This window comes from Ixodes scapularis, unplaced genomic scaffold (assembly GCF_016920785.2).
Source record: "Ixodes scapularis isolate PalLabHiFi unplaced genomic scaffold, ASM1692078v2 PGA_scaffold7__128_contigs__length_106722199, whole genome shotgun sequence".
In the NCBI taxonomy this organism is placed as follows: Eukaryota; Metazoa; Arthropoda; class Arachnida; order Ixodida; family Ixodidae; genus Ixodes; species Ixodes scapularis.
Window position 1 is genome coordinate 21,833,509 of NW_024609882.1, and position 17,583 is coordinate 21,851,091.

The 17,583-nt window shown below is 48.2% G+C and overlaps 1 protein-coding gene across 1 annotated transcript in view; it reads left to right on the forward strand.

Annotated features, from left to right (window-relative positions):
• The window catches only part of LOC115314433, a 69,132-nt gene that overhangs the window by 47,441 nt on the left and 4,108 nt on the right, over window positions 1-17,583 (forward strand). Inside the window, exons 4-5 of the mRNA XM_040223176.3 lie at window positions 2,033-2,247; window positions 15,662-15,722. Of these exons, the coding sequence (XP_040079110.1) occupies window positions 2,033-2,247; window positions 15,662-15,721 (275 nt within the window). The 3' untranslated portion in view covers window position 15,722. The remainder of the gene's footprint in view (window positions 1-2,032; window positions 2,248-15,661; window positions 15,723-17,583) is intronic.

A 17,583-nucleotide genomic window follows, 5' to 3' on the forward strand; every position in this document is an offset into this window, starting at 1 on the left:
GATTGCCATTTAGAGCAATCATGTATCTTGATTTTTTTTATATGTTTCATTACATTTACGAATATCTTTTTTTATAATGTGTGTTTAGTTGGGTCGTGCGAAGTAGACGTCCCGTGCGTGTATTTGCCCGATTCTCCGAGGATGGAAGATGACTTTCCAGATAACTTGGCCGCAGAGTTTTCGTAAGGCGTTTACGCCGGTCCTTTCCGCTGCGCCGTCCGCAACGAAGACGCCCCTACTGCGCATGCGCGGCCCTCTAGCCTTGATCCGGAGAGCGTTGCTTGACGGCGGAAACGATCTACGAAAACTGCCGAAAAGTTTTGTGTGAGATAGTGTGCGCATTCGGGGCTGGTGAGCAGTAACGTCGACTGTAAGCAGGGATGTAATGTGCCGGGCGCTCGTCATGGAAAGTACAAGCGCCCACAATGTCATTTTTGTTTTTTTGACGAAATTAGACTATATGGACTCAGGTTCATAAAGAATTTCCGTCCTTCACTTTTATTTTTTGATGCTGCTGGAACGTCATGTTATCAATCTTTTGAATTCTATCAACACCGCCAAGGCTGCATTCTCAGCAAGTTTCAGCTTCAAGTACGATGCGTATAGTCTCTTTGCGCTGGTCGAAAAACACGGTTATCTTTCCTTACAAACACTCAGTATATGTGCGTACGCAACGTCAACACCGTTATTGTCTTCGTATCGAGCACCGACCGACCTAACCCTCCACGGGTTGTTGTCTTTTTTCGCCACCGCTCTTTTACAAAGAATTCCAGAAATGGGTTCACAGAGATACACGACAAGACGGAGAAGGGTATTTCTATTTGTTCGGATATTCGAGCGCTGGATATCGTGCGCACGTGTGTTCGCGGCCTTGGAACGATAAGGCCGGGAGGAGCGAGAAGAAGAAAGTGTCGTTTCGTATAGACAGTGCGCGCCGCATGCGTCAGCTGTGCGATCCTGAGTGTTGTCGTCAGATACCGGACGAGGGTGCACCGCTCGAGCAAACAGCGCTACTACAGGTCATCCGTTGTCTACTCTAGTGCATGCTGCTGCATGCTGCTGTTATCTGCGTCGCTTCGAGTGGTCTGGGACAACCTGGAAAAATATGATGCGCTGTTTTACCGTCTTCTCTCGACGTTGAATTCGAGGCTTGAAGAAATGCCCTCTTTTTCTTTTTTTTTTTCTTTTTGCTTATGGCGGGAAATTTTGGCAAGAAATGATGCCTCGGAAGTCTACGAGCGGATGTCGACAGGGCGACGACATGACACTTCTATAACGCCATCATGCGGAAATTGAGGGATCACTTTTAAAGGGTATAAATTGCGTTTAAATGAACTTTTTTTTTAATTAAAAACACAACTTGGCTGGAGCCTGGAACAATCGAGCGCAATCGCGGTCGACTTGAAAGCCAACGCAGAACACAACCGTGAAAATAATTACAAACAAATCGGAGCGTGAAATGCCACGATGTGTTCGCTACACCTATCCTTTACTTATCCGGCATCACAATTCGTGAAACGTTAAGCCTTCCTCGTGGGGTAACAAGTGGCTGTTCCGTGCCTTGTAGTGCAAGTGAACTGCTGCACACATGACTCCACACAGGTTCATTGAGTCGTATATCCTATCGGACTGTCTCGATGTATAGGACTGTGACGACGCCTGACGCCATAACGTCACGCAACGCCGCAATGTCAGATGACGCTGTGAGGTCCCCTGACGTGGTCACGTTGCACCAAGACGTCACGGGACACTATATATCACCGCCAGATGATAACCGAGAAATCTCATCCCGCTTAATTTACCGGGGAAGTTGTGACCTCGCATAACGCCACGTCTCTCCGTGACTTCACGGCCCTCTGATGTCACCGTGTCACGTGACACTGCTATTCTCCGCTAAATTTAGCGGGGCCCCAACTCCTCGCGAAGCGCGACACACACACACACACACACACACCGCGGGATATTTGCTGGGATCTCGGTCAACGTGTGCGAAAGTTCTGACGCGCGAGGCCGGCGCGTTGCTTCCCTGCAGACCTGGCGGAAGCATCGGAGCACGGGCGCAGCCACGCGGGCCACCTGCAGAAGCACTCGAGGCACCACTCATCCCCGTCGTCCCGCTGGGGCGCGGCGGGTGGCAGCGGCACCACCGTGGTCACCGCCGTGGTGTCCATCTGCGCCATGGCGGGACTCCTGTTCGCCGTCGTCCTCAGCCGCTGGCGGACGGACGCATCCTCGGCGCCTGTTCGGGTGAGCACGCAGACCCCTCATCTACCTCAGCACAAAAAACAAAATTTCATCGTTAAAAAGAAAGTTCCTTGCCTTTGTTTGTGCTGTAAGGAACTCTTGAGATCATCCGCTAGTATGGGATAGCACATTTAGTGAGCCAAATGAACATTGATTGGCGAGTAAGTCACGTACCAGGTCCGAGGTCACACTGCTCTTACACCCTATACGAAAGACAGTCTACAGACAATAGGGAGTTTAGGGAACCGTTTTCACACGTCCGATGAGGTACGGTGGGACCTCCGGCACGAACTGTACATGTGTGAGTCATCTGCAGTAGCGCATGCGCAGTTCGTACCGGAGGGCCCGTCGTACTGAATTAGGATGTGCAAAAACGGTTCCCTAAAACTCCCTATTGTCTGAGGCCTGTTTCTTCTTTGCCTGACGGTCATATGGGTCGTATACAAAAACCGTCCGCAGACAGTTCTACCATCATATCTGTAGCGAACACATTCTCTTTTGTATGATGTGCTACCAGCGTAACTGCGTAACTGTGACTCTGGAAACAGATCGTTTGCTATGAGGAGAGCAGGTCGTCTGTGACTCTGGAAACAGATCGTTTGCTATGCGAAGAGCAGGTCGTCTGCTTCTTGCGCAGGGTTCGTCAAAACGACGCCGAGCTACGATTGGCTTTGATTGGAAGGATAGCGCGTAGACCTCAATGCTAGATGCCTCAATGTCTAACCACTCTTTTTTTTTTCAATAAACCAATAAGAGCTCGGCGTTCTGACATCAACGCGATCCATGTGCAAGAAGCGGACGAAATTGCTCTCCCCATAGTCATTGTTACCGCATCGCAGGCGGGATTGCTGATGCAGGTTTACCCTCGTACTCGTATAGTATGTGCTTTGCTCGGTACCAAGGGTCACATTCAGTGCAGTCGAGTGATTCTTAACTTCCCTGACAAGGGGAGAGTGCGCCGAGAATCTGAGGTTGAAGAGGAGACGACACCGCGCGAAGACGTCAAAACGTCAGCTCTTGTTGGAATGAATAGTGGGAAGACGTAAAGAGGGTCATATTAGATGCGCATAAAACCAACTGGATTCCAACGTTTGCGTAACCTGAAATTTTCCTCGGAAAACAAAACCGACCAACACCGCAGATTCCCATTATTTTTTTTCCCTCAGGAGTTAATAGTGTCCCCGAAACATCCGCCATTTGGTCCCACACGAAATCGACATGGTTACTCACAACATTTTGTTTTTCTCACTCTTGAGATTGCTACCCAACAAAACGTGCATGGGAAAAATCCTAACATTTCTGATCACAAAATTGAGCACTTATGATTGTGTGTTGTCACCAGCGCCAGAATTATATATGGTGGGAGGTATGAGACCAACATGAGACCACCCTTCAAGCCAGAGATCGGCGTTCAGGCGTCCTTCTGGGATTCTGGGAAAGTGGCGCCATTGCCTCCCCTGCCTGCTTGCCGGAAAGAGTAAATTGTGTTTGTGTGCATGTTTATGCAGCCTGAAGTCGGTCTACCTAAACTGGCGACTTGTCTTTCAGCTGCAGAGGAGCAATTAATTTAGCCAGTGCGGTACAACCGCTAGCCTGGGGTCTTTAACGTGAGCCACGCAGTAATACAGTGGGCTAGAAGGGGAAGTGTGCACTGCGGCGGCGGAGGAAGGGTCCTTCTCGCGATGACTGTTCCGCGCGGTACGTGACTCGCAGAGGTCGGCATTTTAGGTCGCCCTCACTCACTCTCACCCTCACAGCCACACTCACCTAAGCCCCTCACTCACCCTCACCCTCACAGCTACACTCACCTTCAGCCCCTCACTCACCCTCACCCTCACAGTCACACTCACCTTCAGCCCTTCACTCACCCTCACTGAACCTCACGCCCCTCACCGCCCTCACGGCCCTCACGCCCCTCACCGCCCTCATGGCCCTCACGCCACTCACCGCCCTCACGGCCCTCACCGCCCTCACGGCCCTCACCGCCCTCACCACCCTCACGGCCCTCACGCACTCATAGCCCTCACCGTCCTCACGGCCCTCACCGCCCTCACGGCCCTCACGGCCCTCACGGCACTCACGGCCCTCACGCACTCATAGCCCTCACGCCACTCACCGCCCTCACGGCCCTCACCGCCCTCACGGCCCTCACCGCCCTCACGGCCCTCACCGCCCTCACCACCCTCACGGCCCTCACCGCCCTCAAGGCCCTCACTCCACTCACCGCCCTCACGCCACTCACCGCCCTCATGCCACTAACCACCCTCACGCCACTCACGCACTCATGGCCCTCACGCCACTCAGGCCAGCTTCAGATGGGGCAATTTCGCCCAAAAACTTTACGTCGCAACACCAGCAACACGCGCCGCCCGCGATCACACGCAGCAACCAATTGCTGCAATTTGCCATCGTCATCATAACATTTTATTTTTCTTGCACTATTTAGACACAATTACGCGTTATAAACGTGTTTTTATGCATTTAAATCTCGTTAAGAATACTAATGCACCTTTCTGAAACAGTTTATTTCCAAAAAACGATCGATTTCAAACGAGAACCAAGTCTTTCGGTGTCATCATCACCGGCACGAGGTATCACGTAAACATTTTGCGTCCCTGATTAGATGCAGCCGCTTCAAACGTACTGGAATTGCTCCGAGTTGCTTTCGAGCCGGACCCGATCTCAGCAATTCGTGTCGATCTAGGGAAAGCTTGAGAACAACCCGCCATTAACACCAAAATTGCTGAGAAAGATGCTCGATCTGAAGGGGGCCTCACGCACTCACCGCCCTCACGGCCCTCACACCACCTCTTGCACTCACCGCCCTCCCGGCCCTCACGCCTCTCATGCCACTCACTGCCCTCACGCATTCATGGCCCTCACACCGTCACGCACTCACCGCCCTCACACCACTCACGCACTCATGGCCCTCACGCCACTCACTGCCCTCACGCCCCTCACGCACTCATGGCCCTCATACCTCTTACCGCCCTCACCGCCCTCATGGCCCTCATGGCCCTCATGGCCCTCACGACCCTCACGGACCTCACCGCCCTCACGGCCCTCACGGCCCTCACCGCCCTCACGGCCCTCACGGCCCTCACCGCCCTCACAGCCCTCACGGCCCTCACCGCCCTCACAGCCCTCACGGCCCTCACTCACCCTCACACTCATGAATTTTGCTGGTTCAGAAACTCACTCACCCTCACCTCACCTGTGAAGATGAGGGTGAGTGAGGGTGAGTGAGGGCAATCATGAGTGAGGTTTGCCGAGGTATGTACGTGAGGGCGCTGCTGCTAGCAGCGTAGAGCTGCGGGAACCGCTCAGACAGCTCTGCAGGCGGAATGAGCGGCTGGTTTTAGTATTGTTTTGTGGTGCCGTTTGAACGATGCAGTTGTTTATATTTGTTCATTGACTGCTGCCCTGCTTACTTATGACGAATTTTAGCACTTCCGGAACGAACAGCCATGGTTCTTTTGTGATAACGTGCTTGCCGAAGGACTCGCCTGGTCGCAGCCCACTGTTACCGTTTTGGCCATTTTAACAAGGTCTTTTTCATTTAGAAACTATGTCCAAAACACTTTTGGCTGAATTTTAGTGCATTGACTTATACAGATTACACATCTATATTTGCTACAAATAAATGTTAATACATTTTGCACTGCTTGACATGCTTAACAGTTAGGAAGCTACCTGTGAATGCATCTGGGTGCTGCTTTTGCTCTTCAGACTGGTCTCCCTCAAGGAAGACACCGGCAAAACAAACAGTATTATGTAATGCTTTATTTGTCATTCAGATTTCTTCAGGAAAACCCTTCCTCCTTTTGTTAGTGAAAATATTTTCACAAGCAAACACAAGCTTATGTACAAACCAAATCTACGATTCCGGTTAGGCTATACTGACATCCTGCTATACAGCCAGGGCCGGATTAAGGTACGAGCTAAGGGGGTTGCAGCCCTGGGCCCCAGGCTGTCAGGGGGCCCCCGTGCTGGCCCCTGAAAATTTAGAAATGTTAGTCTTTTTTTTTTTCTTTTTATTTATGAAAGTTTAGGCAGAAAGCAGAAAAAGCACTTCGAAGGGCCTCTGGCGCAATGGCATTCTCGTTTTTTTTCAAAAAAAAAAATTGGGGGTTGTGGGGATATTTATACAGCGCGTAGTTGGTCAGCCATTAAAGTTGCGACGAGTCACACACTGTAGATGAGCAATTTAGCCAGTGCAGTACAACCGCTAGCCTGGGGTCTTTAACGCGCACCGCGCAGTAGTAATACACGACCGTGCGCCGGTATACGATGCTCATCCAGATCGAAACGGGCAGGTGTGGGGCTCGAGCCCAGGATCCCTGGGTTCTGCAGCGCGAGCTTTCGCTTCACGCGCGTCGAGCTGGGTGTGCGGTTTAGCCCGCTAGGCCACTGATCCCCCTCTTTTCCTCAACAAGGAAACAAGGGTGCCATAAAGTTCCCGTCTCTAGATCGGCTGGCGCTTGTGAACTCGTTGTACAAGAGCGTGCCAGAACAACAAAATTTAACACGGCCTCCCAAGCCCCTTGATAGATTTTTTTTTTTTTCATTGGAGCTTGATTGAAGGACGGTTATGGAGCTTTCTTTTGTACTGGGGCCCCCTTAGCGTGTTTTACGGACAGTTGTGGGCAGGAAGTTAAGCAAGAGTTAAGCAAGCTACGCAGGTGGTTCAGGCATGTTGTTTTAAACCTTTTCACGAAACTCCACATGGAGTTTATTCCAGAACGATAAGTTTGGAACAAGCGAAAAGCTGCCCGTAACTCGTCCGGACACCGTCTCTATAGCCACCAACAAAGAGGACTGCAAGGAAGTGCTCTAGAGCCGATATCTGGTCTGCCAGTGCAACTGAACGTTCTTCCTTCCAGCGACTGATACGAATACTGCAATGATTTCACCAACCTCTGATGTATAACCTCTTATTTTTTAACGTTGAGTCGCAGAACAAAATGGCCGCCGAGGTCTAAACTACTGCATTTAAAAAGAACAAGATTAGTACTAAATCTGATGCGATAACATTTTTCCCATTCAGAAAGACAGCGTGTAGATACAAAAAGAAAACATCTTCTCGATTCTCATAATAAATTCTTTAAATGCAAATGTGCCCGAACGACAGCGGTTGATAGAATCGCACGCAGTTTCTCCTATGCTTTAAATGTGGAAGTCTGTGTTTGTTTGCGAAACGAGGGCTCAGTTATTAGAAGAGCGTTTACGAAGTAGTTTGATCCCGATAAAGACTGCTTCAACCAACGACATTGCTTTCTTGCCTATGTCACTTCCTTCACGTTTCACACCAGTAATTAATTAACAGAGGGCTAGTTAGAAGTTAAAACACTTCCAATAATTTCGAACAATTACAAGAATGAGGACTCTAGATTTTCGTGGCAGTTGTCGATTTGCGAGGCATGCCATTTAGGGGAAGTGAAATTAGAATGGGAATTTTGCAGGTACCTTTTCGGATGCTGCATAACTCAATTCGTGTGTGATTAATGATGTCACTCAACATGTTAGCAAAAGGGTCACCTGTGCTACAAGTTGACATATTGACCAATTTGTATAAACTGGCCCGGGCATGTACTCTATGAATCTAGCTGTAATTCTAGTCAAACTAATTCATGAACGGAGCCAACATTTTAAACGGAATTCAATTTAGTGTTTTTTTTTGTTTTTTTTTTGTTTTGTTTTTGTGGTTAAGTTGCTGGATATGAACAAATCCTAATATTTTTCCGCAATGTTTTTTTTTATTTCATTTTTGTACCTCAAAATTACTGTATTATAAATTTCTAAAGGGGTTAATAATTTGCGAAGTAGCTTCTAAACAATCTCATCCGCCTCAATGCCAACAAGGAAAACCTGAATTCCATTGAATCTACAGATATAAACAAGGCTCGACAATAATCATACGATGAAACATATCTAGATTTACCAAGTCCAAAAATATACATATTCCCGTCGTCATCGTTACCTCCACCACCACCACCATCATCACCACCACCATTATCATAGGTAGAGGCCTCATAAAAGCCTCAGCCCAGGGCCCCCAAATGCCTTAATCCGGCACTGAATACAGCCACACAACAACTCAAAGCAGTTTGCCATCTTCGCTTCCTTCTGACTGCTTTTTCAAATGCGCATCTATTCCAAAATCCCCTAGCGCCCTGTCACACAATGTAAAAAAACAAACAAAACAAAACAAGTTTGCATGCTTGTGGTTCCACTCGGCTTGATCCCTGACTTGTCAGCCCACTCGAAAACAAAAGACAGATGACCGCGGGCTTGGAAACAAAATGCAGATTTTTGCGTCTTCGGTGTTTGCTATCGGTCCTCGTGGTCTCCCAGAAGGACAAAAAGACAAACACAAAAAACGTTTGCCTTTGGGGCCTCTCCTGTCCTCCCAAAAGCTTTGAAACTGACGTCTCGTAACAATGCGCGCTTGAACGTCGTTCTCACGCGGATATGAATGTATGTTCGTTTGTTTGCTTTCTTTATGGGTCGTGTGTTGTGAAGAGTGAGGATCCGGCTTGCGTACCCTGGCCCCGATTGTGTGGAACTAAGGCAAACAAATGTCGTCGCCTCGCCGCACACTGTTGACGAACGGACACACGCACACACAGACGAAGCGAGGAAGTTTCATTGTTCCTCAAACGAAGACCAAACATTCACCGCGTGTTCCGATAATGAGCGTGAACAAAGGATTCCGTGCTGATTGCTCGTTCTGGCTGCAAGAAACTGAAGTCATCGCTCGACCGGAACCGAAGCCAAGAACGAGCTAAAAGCTGGGAACCGATTTTAGCGATTATAGCGCTGAGAGGGTTCGGTTTCGCCCTCCTACGATTCTCATTCTTGACGTCACGATCAGGCCTTACCTTACCGTGCCGTCATGAGCTGTGATCCTGACTACTTGTAATCAGTTGGGGACGACAAGGTCGATATGGTGTCTGTAGAAAGTACGGTGGAAGTTTGTGGTCAACACCATCTTAAACCGAAACGGTTCTAAGTTGACAGTCTACTTTTGCTCTTATTTCCATTGACGAAAGTCAAAGTAAGACATCGTAGTGAGCATTTGACCAATCGTGGAGAGACAACGGCGACTCTTTTGGTTGCACGCTTGGCCAGTTGTCGCCGACGGGATGAGAGTTTTGGGGCGTTTCCTTTACATGCCCGGCCTGCGGCACGCGCTCCTTGCCTTCCGCCGTGCTTTGACTGCGCGTGCACGCTCTCAAGACGCCGAAGCGTTGTCGAAGGTTACGAAGCTCCCCCGGAGTCAGGACAACCGAAGGACTTCCCTTCCGTTCTAATTCAGGCTGGCCTGGCCTAAGAGCTGCAAACAAAACCACGGAACTTCTAAGAGCCGCGGGGGGGGGGGGGGGGGGGGGGGGGGGGGGGAGGGAGGGGAGGGGAGGGGAGGGGGAGGGGGAGGGGGAGGGAAGGGAGGGAGCAGGGCAAACGTAACTTTTGTTCAGAGTCTGACTGTACGTATGGGGGCACAAGGCTGTACGACTGTACGTACGGGAGTACAAGGCTGTCAAACTGCAAGCTGCAGTGTGCTTTATTCTGAAATACTTTCCTTCTTTTTTTTCCTGGGGAAACGCGGAAGGGGGCGAAAGGGGGTCCCCTTACGAGGGATCCGCGAGCCGCACTTGGACAAGCAAAGAGCCGCATGCGGCTCGCGAGCCGCGGTTTGGCCACCCCTGCTATAGCGCAATTCGGTACGCATCTTGTACATCGTTCCACCACAAAGACAGCGAGACAGCTACATGCACTCAGAAAGGTCTGTGAGTTCGCTTTGCTGGAGAGCATAATTACAGCCAATCACAAAGAGATAGAGAATTACCCCCACGAATATCGAAACTCAAAATAAAAGTTAGCTAAAAAAAAAAAAAAAAAGAAAACAAGCGATTTGCCAAGGGACTAGGAGCAAGTGAAACGTCAGGCTCGTTGTCCTTTGCACACATCGCATTTCTATTTGTCTATTCGTAATCCCAGCTTCGTCATTCGCTGGAATTGCTTCGATGTTTGCTGTGATTAACTGCCTCCGGGTTCTGCCGGAAAGAGAACTCACGGGCTCTTTTTGAAGTGCATACCCTCCAAGATGTTTCTGGCAAACTCGAAGGGTCGTATTCTCTGGGACCATTACAAAGACTAGAGGGATGAAGTGTATTCTTCACCCTATAGAACACATACGACTCTCCCAGCCCCCACGGTCGATTCAGCGTGGCTCCTGAAACGTTGCCCCGTTCTTTGAGCGTGACCGGGCAAGTTAGCCCCCGTGAACAAAGCCAGTCGGCCAACCGTCTCCGGTCAAAGGAGCACACCTCCCAACAATGGAAACCCGTTCAACCACACGTTGAAGAAGGAAGCATAAAGGGGAACGGGCTGGTCCCAAACTTCCGAAGCTTTTCAACCTTTGAACCCTCCGACGAACAAATTTGAAAAGAAGGGGGCCATTACGCCGGGGGGCATAACAGGACCTCTACGGCGGTGCCTGGTTCCTCTCTGCTGGACCGACGCGTGGCAATTATACTCCGTGCACCTTCAAGCTCCCAGTACGGTAGAAGCTACCTGCTCGTTAGGCAAGTCATACGTGCATCTTTAGTCACGTGATCATGCTTCCGCTCATACCAACACGCAGAGAGTGGGGTCACGTGATGAGAAAAGAGCAGTTGATTGGTACGCCAAGAGTGTAGCTCCCATCGCACTGTCAGCTTAGCTGAGGCCGCCTGTGCTCGAGAGGGAGTCTGATTCGAGCAAGTGAGCTAATGTGTCAACGGGATGAGCAACTCGGCCAGTGGCTTCGCACCGGAAATCCCTAATTAAAAGGCGTTGCCTTCTCCTCCTTCTGTTCCGTTCTGGACATCCGGGCTTACTCCGATGTTGTTTGGGGGGGGCATCGTGCCGGCTCGTGGATCGGAGGCGGGTGGCTTTTAATGAAGGCAGATGCTGCCACCGTGCAAGTGACGAAGCCGACTGGCGATTCGTTGCTGCGGGTGGTGCGACTGTTGGCAGGTGTGGAGCGCAGTTGGTGTTGTGTTGCCCAAGTTGTTTCGGAAGTCACGAGCAAGAGAACGACAAAAAGCAGACTGTTTTTTGTTTTGTTTTTTCGTATGTTTGGCCTGTTTTGCGAATCAAAGGGATTTATTTCGATTTAATTTGGATTGGAAGTTGAGCGAGTGTGGGGAACTGGAGAGTGACGGCGCAGAAGCTAACTTTTTTTTTTTTTTTTCTTTTGAAGACGACCCTGGAAGGTGTGCAGCATCACAAGGTCGATTAAAATGCAGCGAGGCTGAATTCTAATAGAACACCATAGATGCCGGTATCTGATACCTCTTGCAATATCATTAAAAAAAAAAAGTCTCCAAAGATGTAAAGCGTGCTAATAGTTTGCATTTTAACCAAATAACGTGGAGGTTACATTAACTTAAATGAAGACTGTTACCGCTCATTCAGACTGGAAGCGGATCCGCGTTCGCAAAGCGGTTGCGAACGGGGTTGTATAAAGATCCAGTACAATTGCACGCGCAGGTGTGCACTTTGTACGACGTTTCCGGAACGCGGTGCTTTTAATATTCTATACGTCAAACAATACTCGCAGTACTGTTTGGCTACATTATAACTCTCAAGAGCTTTTTCTTTTTTTTTTACACGCCTGTGTCGGTCAATATACACGGGACAGCAAAAAAGACGTGACGTCACATTCCCCCCTCCAAATTTAACGGAAAATAATTGTCCGATAAATTTAGTGGGAAGTGCTTCCAGTGACGTCACAGTCTCGCGCGCCGCCACGTTATGTGACGTCACTGCCGTACAGGAAACCAGAAAACGCCCACGAGTTCCACTGCGACACCTCGCCAACTGCGCGCCATAAGTGAGGGCGCTGTTTAGAGCACATGCTCAGAACGAGCTCATAGTAATACGCGGCTAAGACCGTCAATCTTGATGGTGCGGAATGCACGTTGCAAAAGAACCGTATAGAAGCTTGCCATCAGCACGCGCTCAGCAGTCGCGTACACAGCCATCGCCGCCAGGGAATACCCCTTTTAGCGATGTGCGCGGCCAAAAGCGTCGCTGTGGTCAGCTTTCCACGATTGGCCAAACCATGGGCATATGAGCATTGTCAGATTGTCAACTTTGACGGTGTTAGTTTCGGATTGCGATGGCTCCTAGCTTCCGCTGTGCTTTTTCAACGCACCATGGAACTCGTCGTCGCACCCGATGGTAAGTAGCCAAAATAACAACTGGTGACGTCACGGCGAGGTCAATCCCAGTTGTGACGTTACGGAGGGAAACCATAAGAGGGCGTCACCGAAACATCTCGGCGCTAATAGGGAGTATTCACTGGCGGCCATAGCTGTGTGCACAAATGCTGAGCGCGTGCTGACGGCGAGCTTCCACAGTTCTTTTGCAACGTGCATTCCGCGCCATCAAGGCTGCCGGTCTTAGCAGCCTATTGATGTGAGCTCGTTTTGAGCATGCGCTCTAAACAGCACCCCCATATATGGCGTCCAGTGAATACTCCCTATAGGGAGTTTAAATAGATGTTTTCGATAACCCCGATGATGATAGCGGATATTCTAATGACGCCTTTGAGCACGCATCTTATCGATATTGTTATCGGAGTTATTGGAACGATCCACTAAAACTCCTTCATAACGGCTATACCCGCAAAATACGGTACAAACTCCAGACTGTCGCAACATGAAGAATGAAACAGGGGACATGAAGCTGGGTCTCAATTTTGGTTAACGCTCATCCAAAGAACAGGAGCGGACAAACGCTCGTTAAAATATATAAACAGAAGTGCTTTTTTCACCCTACCGGACGTAGCCTCACAGTTGGGAGCGTCCTGATGATAAAAATGACCGAGAATCGGCCGACCTTGTGTCGAAATTACCTCCCCCGCCGGAAAAAGAAACAAAAGTGACACAAAAAAGGCAACAAAAAAATATGAAGTTGCTGGGACCGTGTAATGGTCGTAATAGCACCCCTCGTAAACTCACACAAAACAAAAACACGAAACAGAAAAAAACAATGCAGAGTGAAAAGTAAGAGGAGGGAGGAAAGCGGTGCAAGGCAGTTGACAGTAAAAGGAGTGCACGGTCCCTATAGAAGCGTGTGCACGGGTTTCACCTGCGGCCTTGACTCTGGCGTCGTCTTTTTCTGGTCTTCTTGCTTTTGTTACGTAACGCTAATTTTTTTTCTTCTTTTTTTGGGTAGGGGTGGTCTTTTCATTGGGATACGTCGCGAGCCTGCCGAGATTCGAGTTCGAACAGTTTCGACTTTATTCGAACTTCGAACGCAAAGATTGACAAATATTTCGACTTAAGTTTGACCACCGGATATTATGCGCATGCTATGAAATTGAAATTGGAAACCATCTGACGCCACCTAACGGAGAGGGAAGCACAACATTTTGTGGGTGTATATTGTTTAGCATTAAAAAAAAAACTCACTTTATCAATAAAAGCCGAAGTGTTATATGTTATGTAAAATATAAAACAAAGTACTGTATATAACGCAGTTTTCTTCTTCAAATATTTGCTACGGTTAGATAGCTACGTGTGGGAACTCTCTACGGACCGAATTCCTCGCCCGTTTCGGTCTCATCGCATGACGTCACAGTATCACGTGACGTCATCTTGTCATGTGACGTGACGTCTCAATATTTTCGCTAAATCTAGCGGGGAATTACCTCCGCTAATTCCCCCCAAAACGACAACAACACCAACATAAAGTGTTATTACACCTTCCTTGCAATTGACAAACCGTCTAAACTCGGGCATTTTTTTTTCTTCTTATTTGTTTAGAAAGCAGACAACATTGTTCAAAAGTCGAACTTCGTCGAACTTGGCCCAAACTTCGAAGGATCGCCGAACCTGTCGAAACTTGAGGTTCGGTAAGAGTTCGCGCTATCCGTCTTGTCCTACGGCGGTAGATATTTCGATTAGGCGGGCGGGCTGGTGGCTGGAAGTTAACCGCCGTGTCGCGAGCATGCAATTCGTCATCCGAGCTGCTCCGTATACAACAGCGGCGCCGGGTTGTCTGCTACGGGCGGGGAACCGCCGGTGTCGCTCGACTGGACTCATTCCAAGGGACCGGTCGGCCTCGGGAAGACGTCCGCTCGGCGGCCCCGCGGTTTGTCGCTTTCGGTTCCGGGAATTCGCGGTGGCGGCGGCGGCGACTGACATGTGTCACATGATCGATCGCGCGGAATCGCGTGGGACGAGGACCATATAGCTACACTATTGTAGGCGAGCTGCTTCTGATTTACATACGGCATTTGACTTTGGCGAACAGCCGCCCGGAAAACTGTCGGGGACAGGTTAAGCCGCGGTCATATACTGCTTATGCAACATACAATAGACTGCCTCTTCAGAGAATGTCCGAGGCGTGTTTTCTTTTTTAGAGTTTCTCAGACTCGTAGACTTTTTAGACTTAGGCTAGGTGGCGCAAGCTACCGCCCGTTACGAAGGGTACAGCCATTAATATCCATCCATCCATCCATCTTCCATGTGTGACGGATCTTGTCACATTGGTAATGCAAAAATTGTCTGCATACATGTTTCGAGCATACACATAGAGCAAACATGCTTTGACCATGCTTGAGGCCTGTCCGCACATGTAATTCAGTCGTCGTGTCCGCAGCGAACATTGCGTGTGTTTTGTCGGACGTATGTGCAGTGTGGCTGCGGTTTAACCGTTCGTGTCATTGGCGAGCGCGAGCACGGAGCTTGAGCGTCGATCAAAGCGACGCGCTCGCTCTTGCCATTTCTTCCAAACTAACGCGGAAAATTTGCTCTACACGTGCGAACTCGATGGCCACCGACAGCCGGACGCACTGAGCTAGCAATCAATCTCGCCCGTTGACGTCACGTTCGGCCCACAAGGCAAAAAATATGCGAGGAAGACAGAGACTCCTGATGCAGTGGCGCAGCCAGGGGAGAGGCTTATGGGGCTTCAGTAGCGACGAGGATAGATTTCTAAATATCAAATAAAGAGAGAGAGAACCTATATACGCAAGAAATTATGCTTATCATGCTTTCCTTTGATATGCTATAGCCGCGTCTTGGGGTTCTGTCTGCAGTAGAATTTGGACCGTCTGAAGGTTTGTACGACGTGCAGACTTTTCGGCTGAGCGGGTGCTGGAAACTTGCTGTATTTACCTCAACCGCCACGATGTTTTAATTTGAAAAGAACATGGTTGCATCTAGAAAGTTGCGCATTAAAATCCCTGCAAGCTTGATACTTTTTTCCCCGTTGTAACGAAACGTTTTCACAGGTTTCATCTTTATATTACATTACGTTGTCTTACCTCGATTCTTGCAATACGTGGTCGTACCTCTTAAAGTTCGCGAGCTTTCAACATGCTAACCTGTTTCCATCACGTCCTTTTCTTGTTTTTCAGAAAAAGAGCGGGTACGTTGTCGTGCCACAGGCGTCATCAGAAAGCTCTTCTCCAGTTTAAGGTAAGCTTCTCTCACTAGGCAAATATTTTATTTTATTTGTCAATACTGCTCACCTTATTCAGGGCCTTCTGTTAAATTAGAGTGCTATCAAACATCGCTTGAAGCACGGACGATAGCGGTAATTGCTTCGAAATTTCCTCTAGAATATGGGACCTCAAGGACATGCATCGATAAAGTACAATTTAAAAAAGCGGCATTAAAAATAAATAAATAAATAAATGACATCACCTGCATGAGCTCTTGGGTGTCTCGCATTCGAGCACTTAAAGTGCGCGGTATTTTTCGCGCGAACAGGGTAACACCTTTTTTTTTATCATTTTACTCAGATGTTTGACGTACACGAAATTTTATCGCCTAAGTTGACTGACTGGGGGAACGCCTTCCACCCCAGTCAGTAGTTCGATTTAATCCAATTCAATTTAATTCACTTTTATTTTCAACAGAGCATTCCAACGCCCGGCTAGTTGTTCAATTCAATTCAATTTTGTTTCGAACGCAGAATAGAATCTGACTCTTTTTCGTTGACTAGAAAGGTCGTTAACCCGCCGAGGTTTCGACTGGCCCAGGTGCGACTTCCTCGAAATTTAAATTAAAAGTTCGATAAAAGTTCGTTCAAAATTTGACTATTACGCTTCAGTGTTAATCTAAAATAATTATGCGCATGCGCGTAAATTTAGAACAGCTGACGCCGCCTGGCGGAAGAGTACAACATTTATCGGGAATATTGGTTTTAAGAAAACATAACCAAATTCCATTAAAATCTTCCAGGTTTGCTTTTATATTGCGCAAATATTTTTCAATATTCCCTAAAATCTTTAACACACTACTGCTTAATTATCTTTTTTTCTCGCCAAAGATCGAAGTTGCTTGTGTTGAGGTCGTCAGACACTGTTGATTAGTCGAACTTGGTAGAATTTCGCCAAGAGTTCGAAGGTTCGTCGAACCTGTCGAATATCGAGTTTTGATCAAAGTTTTTGGCATTGATAGTCAATTAGTGTTTCAGTTTTGACAGAAAAACAACTGAAACTACGCGAGTGCTTTTTCGTATTGAATTTGTCGCCCTTGGTACGTACACAGAGAGGGAAGTACAGTGACCTCATCGCTACCTGATCGGCTCTGGTAGCCTCGCGGGCCCAGATATGGTGCACCACACCGTTTGGCATCAGTCTATGCTTAAATTGAAACAAAGTGTAAAAAAAGTATCAGATCCGGGAACGCCATTTTTGCTTCGATCGGCGATCCGCGTTCCTTCACACATGTCGTCGTTGAACGTATTTAGAAACAACAAACACATAAAAGGACCGATAACGTAGTTCCGGCATGATTTAAAACGACTTGTAGTGAAACGACTCTGGACGAAACTGCAAGTCTTCTCCGCGTTTTACTTTTACCCACCTCTAAACTTATATTTTTTCTTACGTTGGTATCTTGTCGCGGAGAAGTTTTTCGTCTTGTTTTTATTTGCTATTACTCAAATCGACCGGATTCTATTACGGATGCGAAGCACGCCAACTCCGCCGCGTCTTCGGTTTTATTAGCGGGTTATATAATTGACACGAAAATGGCAAAAAACCAAAAAAGTTCTGACGCAATCTCGGGTTACGTAACAACTTTGTTGTAGAAACGAAACCCTTCGGGACTCTGAAACAGATTTCAAGGTCTCTTCGATCGATATCTACGTAATAGGTTTTTCTTCTGCCCAAGCCTTCTCTCCGATTGGTGAGGAAGGTGGAGCATCGAACCAGTATATATATATATATATATATATATATATATGTTTTTTTTTCAGGATTCGATGAATCTACATTAACATTGTGACAAAAGTAAATTCCTCTTTCTGAGTACTGTACTTGCAGCACGC